This window comes from Vigna umbellata, chromosome 5 (assembly GCF_029865625.1).
Source record: "Vigna umbellata cultivar VRB3 chromosome 5, Vumbellata_1.0, whole genome shotgun sequence".
NCBI classification, from domain to species: Eukaryota; Viridiplantae; Streptophyta; class Magnoliopsida; order Fabales; family Fabaceae; genus Vigna; species Vigna umbellata.
In genome coordinates, this window is record NC_142169.1 from 30,080,146 (window position 1) to 30,099,495 (window position 19,350).

A 19,350-nucleotide genomic window follows, 5' to 3' on the forward strand; every position below is an offset into this window, starting at 1 on the left:
GATGTTTGGGATGTGCTTACTTCGTAGATTTTTTTGAATGTTCCGCGCTTTCTTTGATGTTTAGGATTTGTCATGTATTTCTATTTGTGTATCCGCCACTTTTTATTAGGAAGCTAAAGAGCAATTGAAGCAAGTTATCTCGGAGGCCGGGGAGAAAGAGTTTCCTGACTCGAATTCAGATTTGCCGGAAATTAATCTTGAACTTTCCTCGAGTAAGCGAGTTTACTGTATCTATTTGTTTTTTGTGTTTGTTATGTTCATATACGTACCTTTACATGGTAAAATAATTATGATTAATAGTTTAATTTATATGTGGATGAATATTCAGCTATACATCATATACTTAATATTCATTTTGAATTGTTTGGGCTTGGAATTGAGCTGCGGACATGATATGTTTGAATAATTTAATTGAGCAAAACAAGCTTGAACTAATATTGTTGCTATACTGCTATGGTAGGCTTCACTTGGGCTCGAATGGTGATGCCAACGTAGTTTAGTTCTGTCATTGCATAAGACCTGGTTTGATTGACAAATGTTTTTGTAGGTTCTGAATACGAAAATACACCATCCTGGTTCCGGTTTCTCAATAAAGAGCTTGTCCGTGTGGCTTCCTTTTCAGACCATGAAGCTTTTGACCATCCCGTGATATGTAAGATTTGGAATCCGTCAGGGTTCTTCTTCTTGTGTTCGTATTTTCTCTTTCATAGTAGTATAATAGTATCTCTACATAATTTGATGTTGAATTTTTCTTCTACTTTCTTTCTTCTGAATGTGTTTTTTTGGATATATTTGTCTTTCCTCTGAAAATAATTTGCAGGTCTTCTTGCTGTCTCTTCTAAGGATGAGCAACCTATTAACAGATTTGTTGACTTTTTTAATACCAATAAGCTTCCTTCCCTTCTTAATGATGGATCAATGGATCCAAAAATTTCAAAGCATTACTTGTTGGTGCATGATAATCAAGATGGTCCTGCAGACAGGTATAAATGATGCCATTTTTTTTTGGTTTGAGGAGATTTTTAAATCTGCATATACTTGGAACATGAACTAGTTGCCAATAATTTTTACTTCATGTCATTCTGTTAGATATATTCATGTTTTGGTGCTTAATGAAAATTACCTGGGCCTGACATTTCTTAGAAGACCCTTAAATTGCAACTCAACGGGCATATTTCATGAGGGATATTGGGAGCATTCTTTGGTGTTTGTATAAGAGTATTTATACTTCTGGAAATCTTCTTGTAATTCTTTCTTCACTATTCTTACTCTCTCCTAAACATGAGTTATTCCTTTGTGAAAACCTGTTTTGGAAATCCAAAGCTACCTCTAAAGGTTTTGTGAATGAACTCTGGTATTAAAAAGATACAAATGTCCATGCTGCAATGTTTCAGGCTTCACATTGCTCTAGCACAGAATCTATTGGGCATATGTTCGTGCCCTGCAAGAGAGACAGTGTTTGCCCGAACAATTTTGTTTTGTTTGTCATTCTTGAAAATCTGTGTTTCTCTCACTTATCTATTTTTTCCTTATTACACTAACATTCTCAATATCTTGAACCCCTATACTATACCCCTTTGAAGAAGGAGGTTTGTATGATGTGTAGACTTTGTATGAAAATAATTTGAAATTTCACTACTAGGTTCATATTGTGGGAGTGAACATAACAACAAAAGCCATATCCCACAGGTTATGTTTGTAACATAGATCAAGTGATGTTATTGGCATGGTTAAATACGAAGTCCTCAAAGATGTTTATCATGACATTCCTTTTAATAAATTCCATTGTCCTTCTTGATCTCCCTCTCCTCTGTTTCATAGAACTGAAAGCCATGCAAATTATTCTATCCACTGTTGTTTTTAGTGGCCTTCTTTGTACTTGTGCAAACTATTTTAACTGATTTTCTTTCATTTTTCCTCAATTGGTGAAACATTAATGAATATCTTCTTGTATACAATCATTTTGTATATTATCCTTTCCCGTGTTACCACACATCCATCATAACATTCTCATATATGCTACTCATATTTTTTCTTGTTCCTTTGAAGTCCAAGACACATGGCGATATGATGAAACTTGTCCTTGAGCTTGATAGTTGCTTTGCAGTCTCCATGTCTTTTTTTTTTTTTTTGTTTTTTTTTTGGCCATCTTGCATGCTCCTATGTGTGTCCCCAACATTTTATAGCATTGGTCCCAAATATTTTATGTTACAAATTTGTGGGATGACATCATCCATTTTTACTTCCAAGTCATATTCCCCTTCTCTCTTGCCAAAATTGTTAGCCATATAGTTTGTCTTGTTCATACTTAAGTGAAAACCCTTGTTTCCAAAATTTGTCTCCAAAGCTAAAGTTTAAACGTAATCACCTCCTTTGCTCAATCAAATGATATTATATACAAAATGCATGCAATTAGGGATAATCCTTTGTATGTTATGGGAAGTAGAACCAATGCTAGATTACTTGAGGATGATTAAACTAGGACTTAAGGATGTATGAGTCTTAACGTAATCCTATCTCAATCAGAAAAAGTCTTTAGTCTCTCACTTTTTGGAGTTTTCACACCAGTCTGGATATAATAAGCCATAGATATGAACTAATCTGTCTTCCAAGGTCTGCCATAACACTTCCCTGCTCTTGATCACAAGATTTTTCCGAGTTAATAAAAACCATATGTAAGTCTCTTTTTTTTTGCTTCAGTAACTTTCTATCAACCGCCATAAAACTTAAATGCCTTCTTCTGGTGTAGACTTTCTCGAGAAAAACCAAATTGATTCTTTGTGTTATAAATAGAGAAGATTAGGAGAAATCTCCCTTGTGTTCTTTTCATACACATAGGGTAGTTTATTTATAATGTAAGATATGGGTCAAGGCCCTTAATACAAAATGGGCTGAGCCCAATTAACATAAACACACATCTTAACATCTAACACTTTGCAATTCTTGTTTCTTCTCTTAATATATGCTCAACCACTTCTCAAAATTTCATAGTGTGAGAGTGACCATTGAAACTGAAAATTGCTTTATTAAGGAAAGAGAATGAAACTTTGGATGTTGTTTGCTGCAACTTAATGCAATCTTGGGTCTTCTCTATTCATTAATTTTATTTGGAAAGATATATAGTTATATGTAGTTTTAGACTTATTTGAGTTGCTTTTTCTTCTTCAACAGAGCAAATAAAATATTGACAGAAATGAGGAGTACATTTGGTTCTGGCGATTGTTCATTGCTTTGTATTAATTCTTCCCTGGAGGCTCCGTTCAAACATCAAGATAATCCTTGGGCCTCCTATGTAAGTTTGTTTGGCGAGGACTTGTAGCTTCTTCTTTTCCAGAAGAAAAAATTCATTATTTAGTTAATCTTCCTTGCCTCATGCTTTTTGCTTTTCTTGTCTTCTGGAACGTATGTTAAAATTTATATAAAATTTTGGTTCCATTTATGTGGAAGTATGCAATTTAGGCTGTTGTCTTCTTAAATCTGTGACAGATAACTAATTCCTCATCTAGTCCCACTCAAGATGTTGGTTGCTTTCTTAACATGGATGATATCGATGAGGTATTTGGCTTTTGCTACCAGAAAGGCTGTTAGATTCATTATATGGGATTTATGATTACATTATACCTGCATTTTTTGCTACCCATTTTTGTTGCCTGAGTACAGATTAAAGTTCTAATGCAAGATTTATCATCTAAGCACATAATTCCAAATATGGAGCAAACGATTCGTATACTCAATCAACAGGTTTATTAAATTTAGCCCCTTTTTGAATCCATGGTTTTTGAATTTGTTAATCCAGAACCTAGATTAATTATTTTGACCTATATTCTGATTCTCCGTCACCTTTTTTTCTTTTTACTTTCTTTTGTTTAGGTTTCTGCAACACGGAAAGGGTTTAGAAACCAAATAAAAAATTTATGGTGGAGAAAAGGGAAAGAAGACGGTGCAGATTCTCTCAATGGTCCCGTGTATGTTAAATTTATTTATATCTTATGGTAGATTAAACTACAATGCTATGTATAATTCGATTTCTTGCATTTTTCTGATATGGTTTTGGTTTTGATTATTGAAGGTATAACTTTAATTCCATTGAATCCCAGATTCGAGTTTTGGGTGATTATGCTTTTATGTTACGAGATTATGAACTTGCCTTGTCAAATTATCGCCTAATTTCCACAGATTACAAGATTGATAAAGCCTGGAAGCGCTATGCTGGTGTGCAGGTAATTATTGTTATTAACTTTTATATTCCAATTGCTGAGGGCTTTCAGATGATGATGCATGGTTGGTATTTTAGAAGAATGATTTAATTCTATTATTTATCTTCTAACCATTTGACTTTCTATTACCCTTTTGACAAGTTCTTACTGAGGGATTTATTTATTTTTCTTAAAATATGAAATATTCAAACACTGGAAATGTTGTAGATGAGATACTTTACTTGGCTTATTGCTTGTCATCTTGGATTAAAGTCAAAATGATCTGACTGACTTCTAAGTAAATGTTACATTGCATTAAGGATTTTAGATGAACTTCATGTGAGTTGCATTAGTCATGCTTATTGTTAAAGATGTTCTTTGACATTGTTGTTTTATTGTTGTTCTTCCTTATTGGCATTTACTGTGTCTTTCCCTGTACGATGAAAAAGTAAAATAATTTTAAGAAGAAACCCAAGAATTGTTCCTTTTCCTTGTCTTACAGTTCCTTAACATTGATTTTTCCAAGACATAAGATTTCTGATAGTAGATTGTTCTGAAATGCATCACTCTAATACTTTATTTTTCAGGAAATGATGGGGCTTACATACTTCATATTGGATCAATCAAGAAAGGAAGCTGAGTATTGCATGGAAAACGCATTTAACACATATTTAGTATGTATGGTTTATTTTGGATCATGAGAGATTGTGTAACGTTTTTATTTTCTGGTATATACCATTCACATTCTCTTTTTGATCAATTAACTTAACATGTTCAGAAGCTTGGATCATTGGGTCAGCTAAATGCAACACGATGTGGCCTGTGGTGGATAGAAATGTTAAAGGCACGTGATCAATATAAAGAGGCAGCTACTGTTTATTTTCGTATTTGTGGTGAGGTAGTGCTTTTTTTTTTTTTTTCCTGAAAATAAAAAAAATTGTTATTTGTGATTATTGTTTTCTGCTGTTGACCAATTTGTTGTCTTAGGATATCCTACATTCTGCTGTGATGCTTGAACAAGCATCATACTGCTACTTGTTGTCTAAACCCTCCATGTTACGCAAATATGGATTTCATCTAGTGCTTTCTGGCGAGCAGTATAAAAAGTGTGATCAGGTACATTGGAATATCAACAATATGCAGACACCCACATACCAATTTAATAATGTATTGTTTTTCCCTGCTAATTTCGTTTATATTTGATCTTCACATGCTCAGATTAAACATGCAATTCGAACCTACCGATGTGCACTTTCTGTTTTTAAAGGAACTACTTGGAATTATATCAATGATCATGTTCATTTCCATATAGGACAGTAAGTTATACTAGGTTCATTTCCATATTGTGGTTTTTTCTTTTTTAACAAGAAGCATGTTCTCTACATGCTTTGAACTTTCTTAATTGAGATGGTTGTTTTAGGTGGTATGCTTCCCTTGGGATGTATGACGTGGCTGTCAAGCATATGACGGAAATTTTGTGCTGTAGCCACCAGTCCAAGACAACACAGGAACTATTCCTAGGCGACTTTCTTCATATTGTGGAGGTGCTAGTGCTTCTTTATAAAATTTTCTGAAATTTTGTTGTTTATAGTCCCTAAATTAAGAGAAATCTATAATTTCAGTGTTCTATGTATCTTGATGCTAGGACAGAAGCTAATTAATTTGACAGTTGTCTTAATTTTTTGTGTATACTGTAGAAAACTGGACGGACATTTGAGGTAACAAAGCTTCAATTGCCTGTAATCAACATCTCTACACTCAGGGTAATCTATGAAGATCACCGGACCTTTGGATCCCCTTCAGCTGTAAGTAGAATCCAATCCTTTGCTTTCCCATTCTGTGAGTGAAATTGCGATAGAATTTTCATGGAAATATTTACTGTTTTGGAACAATGAAGCACCTGACTAGTTAAAGATGTTCAAAAAGTTGTTAATAAGTAGCCACTCATTGACTAATGGCCATCTTGGGTGGTTAAGTTTTTATTCCAGTATTTTTTTTTAAATTTTACATTCTCCTTCATTTTCAGTTCTGACGTGAATTTTTCCTTCCTGTTCTTTGACCTCATTGAAAAGCGTGAAACACCTTATCATAAAGGACTTTACTTGTTTGTTAGGAAATATGGATCAAATAAGACTACACTACTAAAGAATTATTTTGGTTATAATGCTGTGTCCTGGCAATCTTAGCCACTTACTATGGTTAACTTATGTGATTTACCATGAAGTTAGCTTAGATTTTCTTTGAACAATTTAAATAAACTACTGAGTGGGCCACATATAACACCAATTTTAGCCCAAAGCATTCTATACCATATGAGCTGTAGAAGCACTCTTTTGTGACACAATAAATTCATTCAACCGAGATTATGGAGGGCTCTGTGTATAAATCCTTTCAATGCTAGAATGAGTAGAAATTGTGCTTCTCTCATTGTGTGGTTTGAAAAGGGACATTTAGGATTTTATTTTTCTTGCTCTATTCAGTTTTTGTTATAGCCATTATAACATGGGTTTTCCCTGTTATGGTTGTGTTACTAGTTAACGGCTGTAGTTTGATGCTTGAAGTGTCACCACTCTCTGGTAACTGTCATTTCAGGCTAATATTAGAGAAGCCTTGTGGCATTCTTTGGAGGAAGAAATGCTGCCATCATTCTCTGCTGCCAAGACTAACTGGTTGGAGTTGCAATCAAAGCTTATATTAAAAAAGCACAGTCAAAATGTTTGTGTTGCAGGCGGTATGTGGTAGAGCTTCATCTGAGATTGATAATTGAATCCTTATATTTCTTTTATTTCATTCTAATGTTTTTTTTCAATTCTCTCTTGATCCCTAATTATTAGAGGATAAGAACTTTATCTGCTGTCTTATACTTTATGTGATAGCCATATTGTTCTGGCTTCATGAAACTAATGATGTTATAGTAGGTTTAAAGGAATGGAAAAATAAAAATTATGCTTGTTTGAACCATATGATTATATTATAGTTCTAGATGTGGGTTACAGTTCTTGTTCAAACTGCTACCTACCAATACATGTTTTCTTACTGATAGAGATATGACTTTTTTTTTTTATCGGCAACGTTAGTTGTTAGTAGGGGGAATTGAACTCACAGCCTCTTCTACCCTCCTTTCCAACTTTACTACTAAGTCAACCTTATAGCTTCATTAGATATATGATTTGATAACATTAAGCAGGGAGATATGATATGATTTGATAGTGAAATATCTTACTAAATATTTTCTTTTATTAGATATTATTTTGTTCCCTATTATTGTATCTCATGTTCACTGTAAACAATAACAATTATGTGTGCGCATAACACACAAAATTCATTATATTCCTTTTCAATTCCTCTCTTCTTAACATCTTGCTAGAGTGGTATAATTCTGTGACCTTTTTCTGTCACTAATCCTCTCAACATGGGTATCATGAGCCTAACGAGAAAGGAACTCAAATTCATGCTTTCGCTGTGGTTCCACTTTTCATACGAGTACATTTAGAATTTGTGTGCATTTCTTGGTTTCTTTCTTTCCCTGCTGTCAATTTTTGTGCCAGATACACTATTCAGTCAGTCTTACACTTCACCTCCATGATTATTTTCCAACATTGACACTTTGGCCATCTTTATTCGGGCAGCATTGTTGTTCACCCCTGATGATTCTCCATCAAACCTTTTCTGGTTAGGTTTTTTCCAGCCAGCATTGTTGGTTTTTGCTGTTGCTTTTCTGGCGAGTTTTGTTTACCATTGACGGGTTTCTGGCAAGTACTGTTTAACATCGATGTTTTTTTGACAATTACTGTTTACCATTGATAACCTTGCTTTTCTAGCAGGTACTGTTTACTGTCAATCTTTGCTTGACTGTTTACTATTTACCATTGATGTTTTTCCAAAGAGTATTGTTTACTCTCAATGTTGTCTAGGAAATACTTTTTTATTACCAATGATTTTCCCTGGAGTATTGTTAATGGTCATGCCTTCTTACAATTTTTAGCAAGCTTGCCTCATGATATATATGTTCTAGTTTGAGGAGGAGTATTAAAGATATGATTTGAAAGAACGAAGCCTATTGAAGATTGCTGTCACTTTGATAGAGAGAAAGTCATGTTTGGGAAATAAATACTAGCTTTTTCATTATTTACTGTCGTCTTCAACAACCAATTGACTTGTTTGTCAAGTCTTTCAATGGGTCTTGTATTGACGATAGTTGTAAAAGGCTTATCTCATGATACCTATGCTCTAACTTGATGGGTAGAGTGGAGATAATTTTTTAATTATGTTAGAGATACAAATTGATTATATTAAGAAGGTAGATATGAAATGATTTGATAGAGAAATATCTTACCAAATAGTTCCCATTAGTAGATATTATTTTGTTCCTTATTGGATTTCTTTCTCGTTATAGTAAATATTTTGTTCATTATTTCGTGTGTAGACAAGATACAAAATTCATTATATTCCTTCTCGATTTCTCTCTTCTCAACATGGTACCAGAGTGGTACCATCTTTCATGACCTGACCTGTTTTGTCACTAATCCTTTGAAATGTTACTATCATTAAGCCTTTCCAGCAGAAAGTTGGTTTGCTTTTTTAGAATGCTCATAGTTTATAAATATATACTTGTAATGTTATTGTAGATACACCATGTTTTTTGTTTTAGTATTAAGCAGATGTCTAACCTTTGTGGAATTTTTACATCGATTATGAGTTATATCTCATAATGTAACTGGGAGAAGTGATCTTTTCCCTTTTTGACGTTGGTCTATATTTTGTTTCCTTTTCTTCTCTAATGTGTATTACCTTTGCATCCTTGAAACACTTATAAATTAAACATGTTTAGGTATACTGATAGAGAATAAAAGTGTATGTTAGGAGAAATAAAGGCGGGAAAGGAAGTTAAGAGGGAAAGTCTGTTAGAAGTTTGTTAGAGGGGCAAGATAGTATAAATAGTAGTAGAATAAGTGGAGAGGGGTTTTTTTTATGAGATATTTTACTCTTGGGAAATTAGACTGGACATTTTCCAGTGGAGGAAGGGAGGCTTCCTTGGGATTCTTACTTGTCATTCTGTTTGACATACTTTACAGAATTAATGAAATACTCATACATTTAATTTCTTGGTTATTGTTTGAGTGTTGTGAGAAGGGAGAATTATCTGTTACGGCTCTTTGCCTAAAAGAACCTAACAGATTTGGTCCGACCTGCCGGATCCAGATCGGAGGAGTTGCGCGATGGAGAACAAGATGAATGCACTGGAGGAAAGGTGGGAAGGAAAGTTCGAGTCCATGGAAGCCATGTTGGAAGAGATTCGAGAGGAGATGAGAGGAAGGGCTCGAGACGGGAATCGCGACCGTGGAAGACGATTGGGGAAACATGAGAGAAGAAGGAACCAGGGAAGGAGTTCGGAGGGCAGTCATTCGGTTAATGGAAGTCGAGAGACGGAGGAGGACGAATCGGAGGATGAATCGGAGGAAGAAAGGGCGGATGTACAGAAGAGTTGGATGAAGAGAGTGGAATTACCCACTTTCGAAGGGATCGATCCGACGGGATGGATTGCGAGAGCAGAGAAGTTTTTTGAAATACAGAGTGTAACTGAAAAGGAGAAGATGAAACTGGTGTACATTTGCATGGAGGGAGAAGCGAACTACTGGTTTCGTTTTTGGCGGAAGAAAGTTAAGAAACATACCTGGGCGACGTTAACGGAGGCGATGGTCAGGAGATTTGGAGGTAGACACCGGGGAACGATCTTCGAAAAATTAGCGGCAGTGAGACAACGAGAATCGGTGGCGGAATATGTTCGGGAGTTCGAAATCCTGGTGGCTCAAGCGGATGGCGTGACGGAGGAACAGTTGCTGGGGTATTTCTTTGCGGGACTCCAAGAGGAATTAAGGGATCTTGTCCGACCATACGACCCTCGCGATTTATTAACCGCAATGGAGAGGGCACGAGACGTAGAACAATCGGGGCTGATATCGAGGGTGATCAAAGGAGGCGCGGGGAGTAAAGGAGGACCAACGTGGGGAAAATACGCTGTCAGTGGGGGAACAGTGGCTAGCACGGAGATCTATCGGGGGCCATCGGAGGGACGCACAAGCAGCAATGGAGGTATGGGTCAGAAGAAAGAGGCAACGACCAGAACCGCCGGTTCGAAAGTCGAAAGTACGTCCGGTGGTGGCGGGTCGAATCGCGGAGTGCGAACACTGCCATATTCGGAATATCTCAAAAGGAGGGAGGAGGGCCGTTGCTTTCACTGTGGCGGACCGTATAGTCCCGGGCATCGCTGCGCAGAGAGGAGTTTTAAGGTGATGATTATGGGAGCCGATGACGACGAGGAAGATGCGGAGACGATGGAAGAAGCAGAACAGTGTTGCATGGAGCTGTCGGTCTATTCAGCCGGGGGGGTGACGCAATCCAACACCATGAAGATGGCTGGATGGGTTCGAGAGCGGAGGATCATCGTATTAATCGACAGCGGGGCGAGTCATAATTTTATCTCAGCTCACTTGGTCGACGAACTGAGGTTAGAGAAAGAGGAGACGCCACCCTATCGGGTATGTTTGGGAGATGGCCAGAGAAAGGAGACACAAGGGTGTTGCAAAGGGCTGTCGGTGGCGTTGGAGGGAGCGGAAGTGCGAGAGGATTTCTACATATTTGATTTAGGTGGAGTGGATGTAGTGTTGGGAGTGGCGTGGTTAGCAAAATTGGGAGAGATAAGGGTGGATTGGAAGAAGATGACATTGAAGTATGGGTCAGCAGATGCTGAGGTGGTGTTAAGGGGGGACAGCACATTAATGAAAAAATTAATTACCCCTGAAATGTTGCAAAAGGAAGCTGAGATAGAGACAGTGGCGGTGGTATGGAGTATGTATAAAGCTGAAACAGCAGAGGGACAGCTAAGGGAAGAAGACTTAACCATCATGCAAAAACAAAATTTAGAGGAAATTTTGCAGGAATTCGAGGTAGTGTTCGAGGAAGTGCAGGGACTTCCTCCTGTCAGGCGGGTTGATCACCAGATAACCCTTAAAGAAGGCACCGAACCTGTAAACGTAAGACCGTATAGATACCCTCATCTGATGAAAGCTGAAATAGAAAAACAGGTACAGGAGATGATGGGCTTGGGCATTATCAGGCCCAGTAACAGCCCATATTCTAGCCCGGTTATTTTAGTTAAAAAAAAAGATGGGAGCTGGCGTTTCTGTATTGATTACAGAGCTTTAAACAAAGTTACCATCCCAAACAAATACCCCATACCCGTGATTGAAGAATTATTAGATGAACTTCATGGAGCAGATTTTTTTTCCAAGGTGGACCTTAAATCGGGGTACCATCAAATACGGATGAAGGAAGACGATGTCCCAAAAACAGCGTTTCGGACTCATGTGGGACATTACGAATTCCTCGTAATGCCCTTCGGCCTCACAAACGCTCCGGCCACTTTCCAGGATATGATGAATTCACTGTTGAGACCTTTCTTGAGGAAGAGTGTGTTGGTCTTTTTTGACGACATCCTTGTGTACAGCAAATCGTGGGAAGCTCATGAAGATCACCTCAGACAAGTGATGGAGGTGCTGCGGCAACATAGGCTATTTGCAAACAAGAAAAAATGCGAATTTGGTAAGAGACAGATTCGCTATTTGGGTCATCTGATATCAAAGCAAGGAGTTGAGATGGATGGTGAGAAGGTGTCAGCGGTGACTGATTGGCCAGCGCCCAGATGTATCAAAGAGCTGAGAGGTTTCTTAGGACTCACCGGTTACTATAGAAGATTTGTAAAAGATTATGGGAAGATCGCGAGACCTCTCACAGATCTCTTAAAAAAGGGGAAGTTTGAGTGGACGGAAATGGGGGAGGCAGCCATGCAAGCATTGAAGAAGGCAGTCACTACTGCTCCTGTACTAGCTCTGCCTGATTTTTCACAGGCGTTTCAAGTGGAATGTGATGCTTCCGGGAAAGGAATAGGAGCGGTATTGTCACAAAACAAGAAGCCCATAGCTTATTACAGCAAGGCATTGTCAGAAGGCTCATTGGGCAAGTCGGTGTATGAGAAGGAGTTGATGGCACTGGTGCTAGCCATTCAACACTGGCGTCCGTATTTACTGGGAAGACGTTTCAGTGTATTTACAGACCAGAAAAGCCTGAAACATTTGTTGGAGCAACGCATAACCACTCAAAACCAGCAGAACTGGTTAGCAAAACTCATGGGGTATGAGTTTGATATCTATTATAGAACGGGAGCTTCAAACAGAGTGGCCGATGGATTATCTAGAAAAGGTGAAGATGGGGGAGAAGGGGATAAGATGCTGCAAGGTATATCCAGGCCATATTGGCCTGATTTTCAAGAGCTTTTGGAGGAAGTAGAGAATGATGAAGGACTGAAAAAAATAATGGAAGAGATAAAACAAGATCCTGACTCCCATCCCGCTTACACCATGGAGAACGAGAGATTACATTTTAAAGGACGGCTCGTGCTTTCAGAGAAGTCTGAATGGATACCCAAGCTTTTAGCAGAATTCCATGATTCGACTATAGGGGGCCATTCAGGGGTATATCGAACATATAGGAGACTCGCTCAGGCTTTTCACTGGAGGGGTATGAAGAAGAGGGTGACCGATTATGTAGCTGCTTGTTTGATCTGTCAGCAACACAAATATATGGCATCATCTCCCCAGGGGCTTCTACAACCATTGCCAATCCCCAAGGCAATATGGGAAGAAGTAAGTATGGATTTTGTGGTTAAATTGCCAAAATCTCAGGGGTTCGACACGATACTGGTGGTGGTGGACAGGTTGAGCAAATATGGGCACTTTATCCCCATCAAGCATCCTTATACAGCAAAGGTAATTGCAGAAATTTTCGTAAGAGAGGTGGTGCGATTGCACGGGATACCCGTATCAATTGTTAGTGACCGGGATCCTCTCTTCATTAGCATTTTTTGGAAGGAGCTGTTTCGAATTCAGGGCACCAAATTGAGAATGAGTACTGCCTACCATCCGGAAACGGATGGCCAAACTGAGGTATTGAATAGGATATTGGAGACCTATTTACGGTGTTTCTGTTCAGAACAACCGAAGGCATGGAACACCGTGTTAGCATGGGCTGAATACTGGTATAATACCAGCTATCAAGGAGCAGCAAAATGCACTCCTTTTGAGACGGTTTATGGCAGAGCCCCACCTACACTAAACAGATTCATTCCAGGAGAAACGGTGGTAGAAGCGGTGGCACAGGACTTACAAACGAGAGATGAAGCTCTCAAGCAATTGCAACATCATTTGGCTAGAGCGCAAGAACGGATGGTGCAGTATGCGAATAGAAAGAGGAAGGAGTCTAGTGTGAAAGAAGGAGATTGGGTCTTCCTTAAGATAAGGCCCCATAGACAAGTGTCAATGCCAACCAAGTTGCATCCCAAACTGTCTGCTCGTTATTACGGACCTTTCTTGGTTGAAAAACAAGTGGGTCCAGTGGCTTTTAAATTGCAGCTGCCAGAAACAGCCAGAATACACCCGATCTTTCATGTGTCACAATTGAAGAAAGCTGTAGGGGAGAATAAGGTGGAAGGAGAATTGCCGGAAGAATTACAGGTGCAAGGTCCATTATACAGACCTTTGAAGGTATTGCAGAGGCGAGACAAAGATCAACAAGGAGAAAAGGTGTCCCAAGTTCTGATCCAGTGGCAGGAGGGTGGAGTAGAAGGAGCAACTTGGGAAGAGGAACGGTACATCAAGCACCAGTTTCCGGATTTCAACCTTGAGGACAAGGTTGCTGAGATGGAGGGGGGTATTGATAGAGGAATAAAAGTGTATGTTAGGAGAAATAAAGGCGGGAAAGGAAGTTAAGAGGGAAAGTCTGTTAGAAGTTTGTTAGAGGGGCAAGATAGTATAAATAGTAGTAGAATAAGTGGAGAGGGGTTTTTTTTATGAATATTTTACTCTGGGAAATTAGACTGGACATTTTCCAGTGGAGGAAGGGAGGCTTCCTTGGGATTCTTACTTGTCATTCTGTTTGACATACTTTACAGAATTAATGAAATACTCATACATTTAATTTCTGGTTATTGTTTGAGTGTTGTGAGAAGGGAGAATTATCTGTTACGGCTCTTTGCCTAAAAGAACCTAACATATACATCTTTAGTAATAGTTTTTTTCCTGAAAGCTTAGGAAACTAACTAAAAAAATGATTTATTCAAAGCAAGTTGAATCAAGTAGACATTAATTTTTTTGGGAGTCCCAATTTTAAGCCACAAACATGGTCAGGTTTTATTCTATTGTGACTTAAATGATTTTTAGTTTTTAAAAACCCTGTGGTCTGCATTAGACCATCAGGAATGGAACAAGGTCACCTGAAGTGTTGCAAATCTTAGTATTTTAACTATTGGCAAAAGTAGTTGCAATAATACCCAGTGCTTTTGGCATGTATACGTTGTAATCATATGTTAAAACTTGAAATAATTCCCATATTTCATCATCCTACCTGTATTATAGAAGATAGGATGCATTTAAGCAAGCAGCTCCACCAATTCCATTAGTTTAATTGGATTGAACTCCCAGTTTATGAAGTGACTGATTTTTACTTGAAATTAATTTGAAAATTTGATGAGGGTTGGACTTTCTTGTGTAAAATCCTGCTTATATTAGTGTAAAATATATGAGTATGAAGAGTATATTTTTTAAAAATTGGATGTCTGTAATGTCTTTTTAAAGTTAAGGAATCGGAACAATAGGTTGACTTTTCCCTCCCTGATGTATTATTGGTGCATCGTCTATTTTTTTGCACCCATTTGCAGAAGCTGTGAAGGTGACTATTGAATTTAAAAATCCTCTGCAAATCTCAATTCCCATATCTAGTGTTACACTTGTATGCAAGTATTCTGCCAGTACTGATGAAGTGATATCAAGTAAGCTATGAATATCTGTTATATCTTCTACCATTTATTTATTTATTATTTTTTATATTTACTCGTTAGTAATACTTTGTTATGTGTACTACAGATGAAAATGAGTCAAGTATGGAGAAAGATAATAAGGTTGACCACTTTAGAAATATGAGCTCTGACAATTCCTCATTTATGGTTTCTGAGGTTGATTTCTTACTAGGAGGTGGTGAAACAACCATGGTGAGTTTGTTTTGTTTCAGACACAAATTATAGCATGGGAGATCTTCTCTTACTAAAATTATGCAAATTGTGTTGCATTACGGGAAATTGAGAATTTTATTTTCCATCTTAATTTTGTGCATATCTCCAATTAAATTGAAGCTTAAGTAGAATGGCCTTAGACTTCTGTCGTGGAAGATGAAGATAAATGTTCCTTTTGGCAAGGTGAAAATGAAGCTCTCAGATGATGTATATCTTTTCTGTTCAAATTGTCTACCTTAAGAATTCAGCTGACTAAAATATTAATTAGAAAGAGAAAAAATGGTGTTCTATTTTTTTTTTCCCTTTTATTGTGAAATTTGAGTTTAAAATTTAGGTTGAATGGATTAAAAACAGGTAATCCTACTTGTAGTGATTGTCTATTGGGATGTTAATTTCTGACTTTTAAAACCGATTATTTTTTAGAAATTGTGTGAGAAGTGAACAGAAAAGAAGTATGAGAATAGAAAACTCTTGAAAATGTGCACGTGAACAACAACTGGCATACTGCACAGAGTTCTATCATTATTTCTCTCTCCCTCCAAACCTTCAAAATGTATCTTGAGAAATTGCTCCAAGTTGGAAAGACACCCTTAACACTCCAAAATCATCAAGCAGACTATTCTTTTAGAATGTAGCTGCCTGACAATGCACATAAGAGAATGTCATGATTTTTCCTATTTTGCCCTTGTTAGTCCAAATATAACTAAGGCTCATTCACTAAAAAACGAATGGGGTGCAATTTAGGGGTTTTGTGTTGAGAGCAAAGGGAAAACAATCTGCACTGTGTAACTAACTGCTGAGCTTGCAGTAGGGAGGGTAGAGAAAACGTGATTTGTTTATATGGGGTCTAAGGAGAGGCTAGTCTGGGACTTTTGGGAGAGACCTAACTGCCCAGGACATGTTTCTTTTCCCGTTGAATTTCCTTTTTCATGAGTCTTCAACATTCATGCATAATACATTGAAATTACTGTGAATTTCCATCTCCTTTTCTGCTATATGCAGCTATCTTTTTATACAATTATGTGTTCATTTTTTATGTGTATGTTCTATTTTTAAGTTATCATTTTTGGAAATTTAGCATCGTGTAGTACTTGTTTTCCAGATCCAACTATCAGCTACTCCCAGGGAAGAGGGTACTCTTGAAATTATTGGTGTTAGGTGGAAACTGTCTGGGACAATTGTGGGCTTTTACAACTTTGAGATGGGTCAACCAAAGAAGAATATTTTAAAAAGAAGGAAAACAAAGCACCTTCCAAATGAGAAATTTAAATTTATGGTGATTAAGGTGCATGCTTTTATCCTTCAATTTATCATTATTGTCTTCTTTTCACATGAATCTCACAGTCTCTAAGTTTGGACTAAAACAGTTTTTTCCTTTCCAAAATCCCAGAGCATACCGAAGCTTCAGGGTTCCATCCACCCTTTACCTGGAAAGGCATATGCTGGAGATTTACGGCAGCTTGTTTTGGAATTGAGGAATCCATCGGAGTTTCCTGTTAAGGTACCATGTTTGGAATTGAGGAATCCATCGCAGCTTGTTTAAGAAAACTTCGTAAATAATTTCAATCATAAACTTCCATGTGATTATCAAGATGCGTAATGAGTGTGATGTACTTTTAATGAGAAAATTGCACAAATAAGTATGCTTAATGAGAATGAGCATAAATAATATAGAAGAATAAGTACGGTGCTTAAACAATTATAACAATTAAAAAAGGATGATTCAAGCCCTATTATTAAATACTTCTTTCCTCCGTTTCTTTTCTTGAAGTTCATAAACTTTCCTTTTCTCTTTTCAGACCTGTTTTCTCATTTCTGTCATTTTCCTTTCTGTTTTAATACATGTTGGTCAACATGATTTCAATACCAAACAACACTGTCTCTGGTTGGTTCAGGGGGAAAGTATATGTTAGAAGGAATAAGAGAGACAGACAGTTATAACTGTCTGTGTGGTGGGTTTGTTGTTGTGTCAGACTATTATAAAGTCTGTTTGGGGGTTGTTTTCTTTAGTTTTTGAGTTTTTTGTTAGACAAAGGGAAGGGAGAGACATGTCCTCTCAAAAGACCTGGTGTTGTGTGTGTTTTACATTCTAGTGCAGATCAAACTGTCTGGTCTCTTTGCAAGATCATCAAAGAACCTGTCTTGGAGTTCTTTGTGGAAGTAATAAATTCTGGGTACCTATCATTGGTATTCAGAGCCATTTTTCTGGTGCTGTGGGGGTTGTAGGGCATGGTGAATACGAGAATAGAGTCAAGATTGGATTGGCTGGAGAGAATAGAGCAAGAATAGGAACACGAGAGTGAAAGACGGTTCCAAAGATTGGAGGAGATGATTAAGGGGCTGACAGTGGTGGTAGAATTATTAGCATCCTCTGATAAACATACAGAGGATAGTGCTTCTGTTGCCAAGGGAGGTAGTTACGGCAGTCCAAATAATGAAGGAGGAGGTTCAGGCATGACTTTGGCAAAATGGAGGAAGTTTCATATTCTTGTTTTTGCAGGAGATGAGGCTTATGGCTGGACTAACAGGTTGGAGAGGTATTTCCGGTTGAAAGAAGTCAATGAGGAGGAGAGGATGAGGGCCATTATGGTTGCTTTGGAGGGGAAAGCCCTGAATTGGTTTCAATGGTGGGAAACCTGCAATCCCAATCTCACATGGGAGGCAAGGGGGCGGTTGTTCGACAGTTTCAGCCAACAATGCTTCAAAATCCTTTTGAAGTCTTGATTGGACTTCGCCAAACTGGGCAGCTGGGAGAATATATTGAATAGGTTGAACAATATACGGGGTTCTTGAAAGGTATATAACAAGATTATTTGATTGGCATTTTCTTGAATGGTTTGAACGAAGAAATAAAGGTTGAGGTTAAGTTGTATGAGCCCAAGAATCTTGCTGAGTTAATGATGAAGGCTCAAATGGTGGAAGAAGAGGTTAGAGTCACCACCAAGGGGGAATCTCTCACTGTGCAGCTTCAAAGTAACACCTACAAATAGTTGCCACCTACTCGTAATTACTCAAAGGAAGGGGGAAATTCAGTGGGTTGTACCAACTCCAACAAAGGAAGTGGAGAGAGCAGTGACTGTGTGAGCACTATCAATAGTTCTCATGATGGGACTCAACAAAGAGGGGCACTGTTTAGAAAATTGTCCCAAGGAGAATTGCAAGATAAGATAAAAGAGGGCTTATGCTTCAGGTTTGATGAGAAGTTTGGGCCTAATCATACTTACAAAAATACACAGCTCCATATGCTGCTTGTTTTGGAAGAGGAAATTCAGGAGTTAGGGGAATCTGCTGTCTGCATTCATAAAGAATTTCCAAATTGAAAACAGTTGGGAAGCTCCTACAGCCATCAATACTGAGATTCCTGCTTTTTCACCTTGCGGACATGGTGAAACTTCATGGAGGGGGTATTGATAGGTTCAGGGGGGAAAGTATATGTTAGAAGGAATAAGAGGGACAAACAGTTATAACTGTCTCTGTGGAGGGTTTGTTGTGTGTCAGACTATTATAAAGTCTGTTTGGGGGTTGTTTTCTTTAGTTTTTGAGTTTTTGGTTAGACAAAGGGAAGGGACAGACAGGTCCTCTCAAAAGATCTGGTGGTGTGTGTTCTACATTCTAGTGCAGACCAAACTGTCTGCTCTCTTTGCAAGCTCATCCAAGAACCTGTCTTGGAGTTGTTTGTGAAAGTAATAAATTCTGGGTACCTATCAGTGTCCCTGATGGGTAGTCTGTTGTTTCTCTTGCAAAATTGAGTCTAGAGCTCTTTAGTATTTTTCAGCTGCTAATCAGTTAGTTCAACATTAAAAGGAAACAATAATCAATTAGCAACATAATCCTAATCACTTAGACTGACATATCTGAACTCAAAAACCGGTTGAATGGATCTAATGAATTTGCTGTCCAGCTTTAATTGATTATGAAGCTTATGGAACTAACCTCATCAATTGGCAACTTGGATCTGATCAATAAGGAAGCTCCTGCAGACCTCATTTTGTTCTTTTGTATGACATAATTGATTAGCATCCCCGTTGTCAT

General features: G+C 37.8%; 1 protein-coding gene across 2 annotated transcripts in view; it reads left to right on the forward strand.

The window, feature by feature from the left end:
* Nucleotides 1-19,350, forward strand: part of LOC124838442 (Tetratricopeptide repeat (TPR)-like superfamily protein) — a 30,442-nt gene that overhangs the window by 669 nt on the left and 10,423 nt on the right. For both annotated transcript variants that reach the window (XM_088115995.1, XM_088115994.1), the window contains exons 3-21: nt 110-212; nt 548-652; nt 821-983; nt 3,172-3,292; nt 3,487-3,555; nt 3,661-3,741; nt 3,871-3,965; nt 4,070-4,220; nt 4,784-4,870; nt 4,975-5,094; nt 5,184-5,312; nt 5,415-5,512; nt 5,617-5,740; nt 5,894-6,001; nt 6,789-6,927; nt 14,968-15,078; nt 15,173-15,297; nt 16,421-16,603; nt 16,709-16,819. In XM_088115995.1, coding sequence (XP_087972121.1) covers nt 110-212; nt 548-652; nt 821-983; nt 3,172-3,292; nt 3,487-3,555; nt 3,661-3,741; nt 3,871-3,965; nt 4,070-4,220; nt 4,784-4,870; nt 4,975-5,094; nt 5,184-5,312; nt 5,415-5,512; nt 5,617-5,740; nt 5,894-6,001; nt 6,789-6,927; nt 14,968-15,078; nt 15,173-15,297; nt 16,421-16,603; nt 16,709-16,819 — 2,223 coding nt within the window. The remainder of the gene's footprint in view (nt 1-109; nt 213-547; nt 653-820; nt 984-3,171; nt 3,293-3,486; nt 3,556-3,660; nt 3,742-3,870; nt 3,966-4,069; nt 4,221-4,783; nt 4,871-4,974; nt 5,095-5,183; nt 5,313-5,414; nt 5,513-5,616; nt 5,741-5,893; nt 6,002-6,788; nt 6,928-14,967; nt 15,079-15,172; nt 15,298-16,420; nt 16,604-16,708; nt 16,820-19,350) is intronic.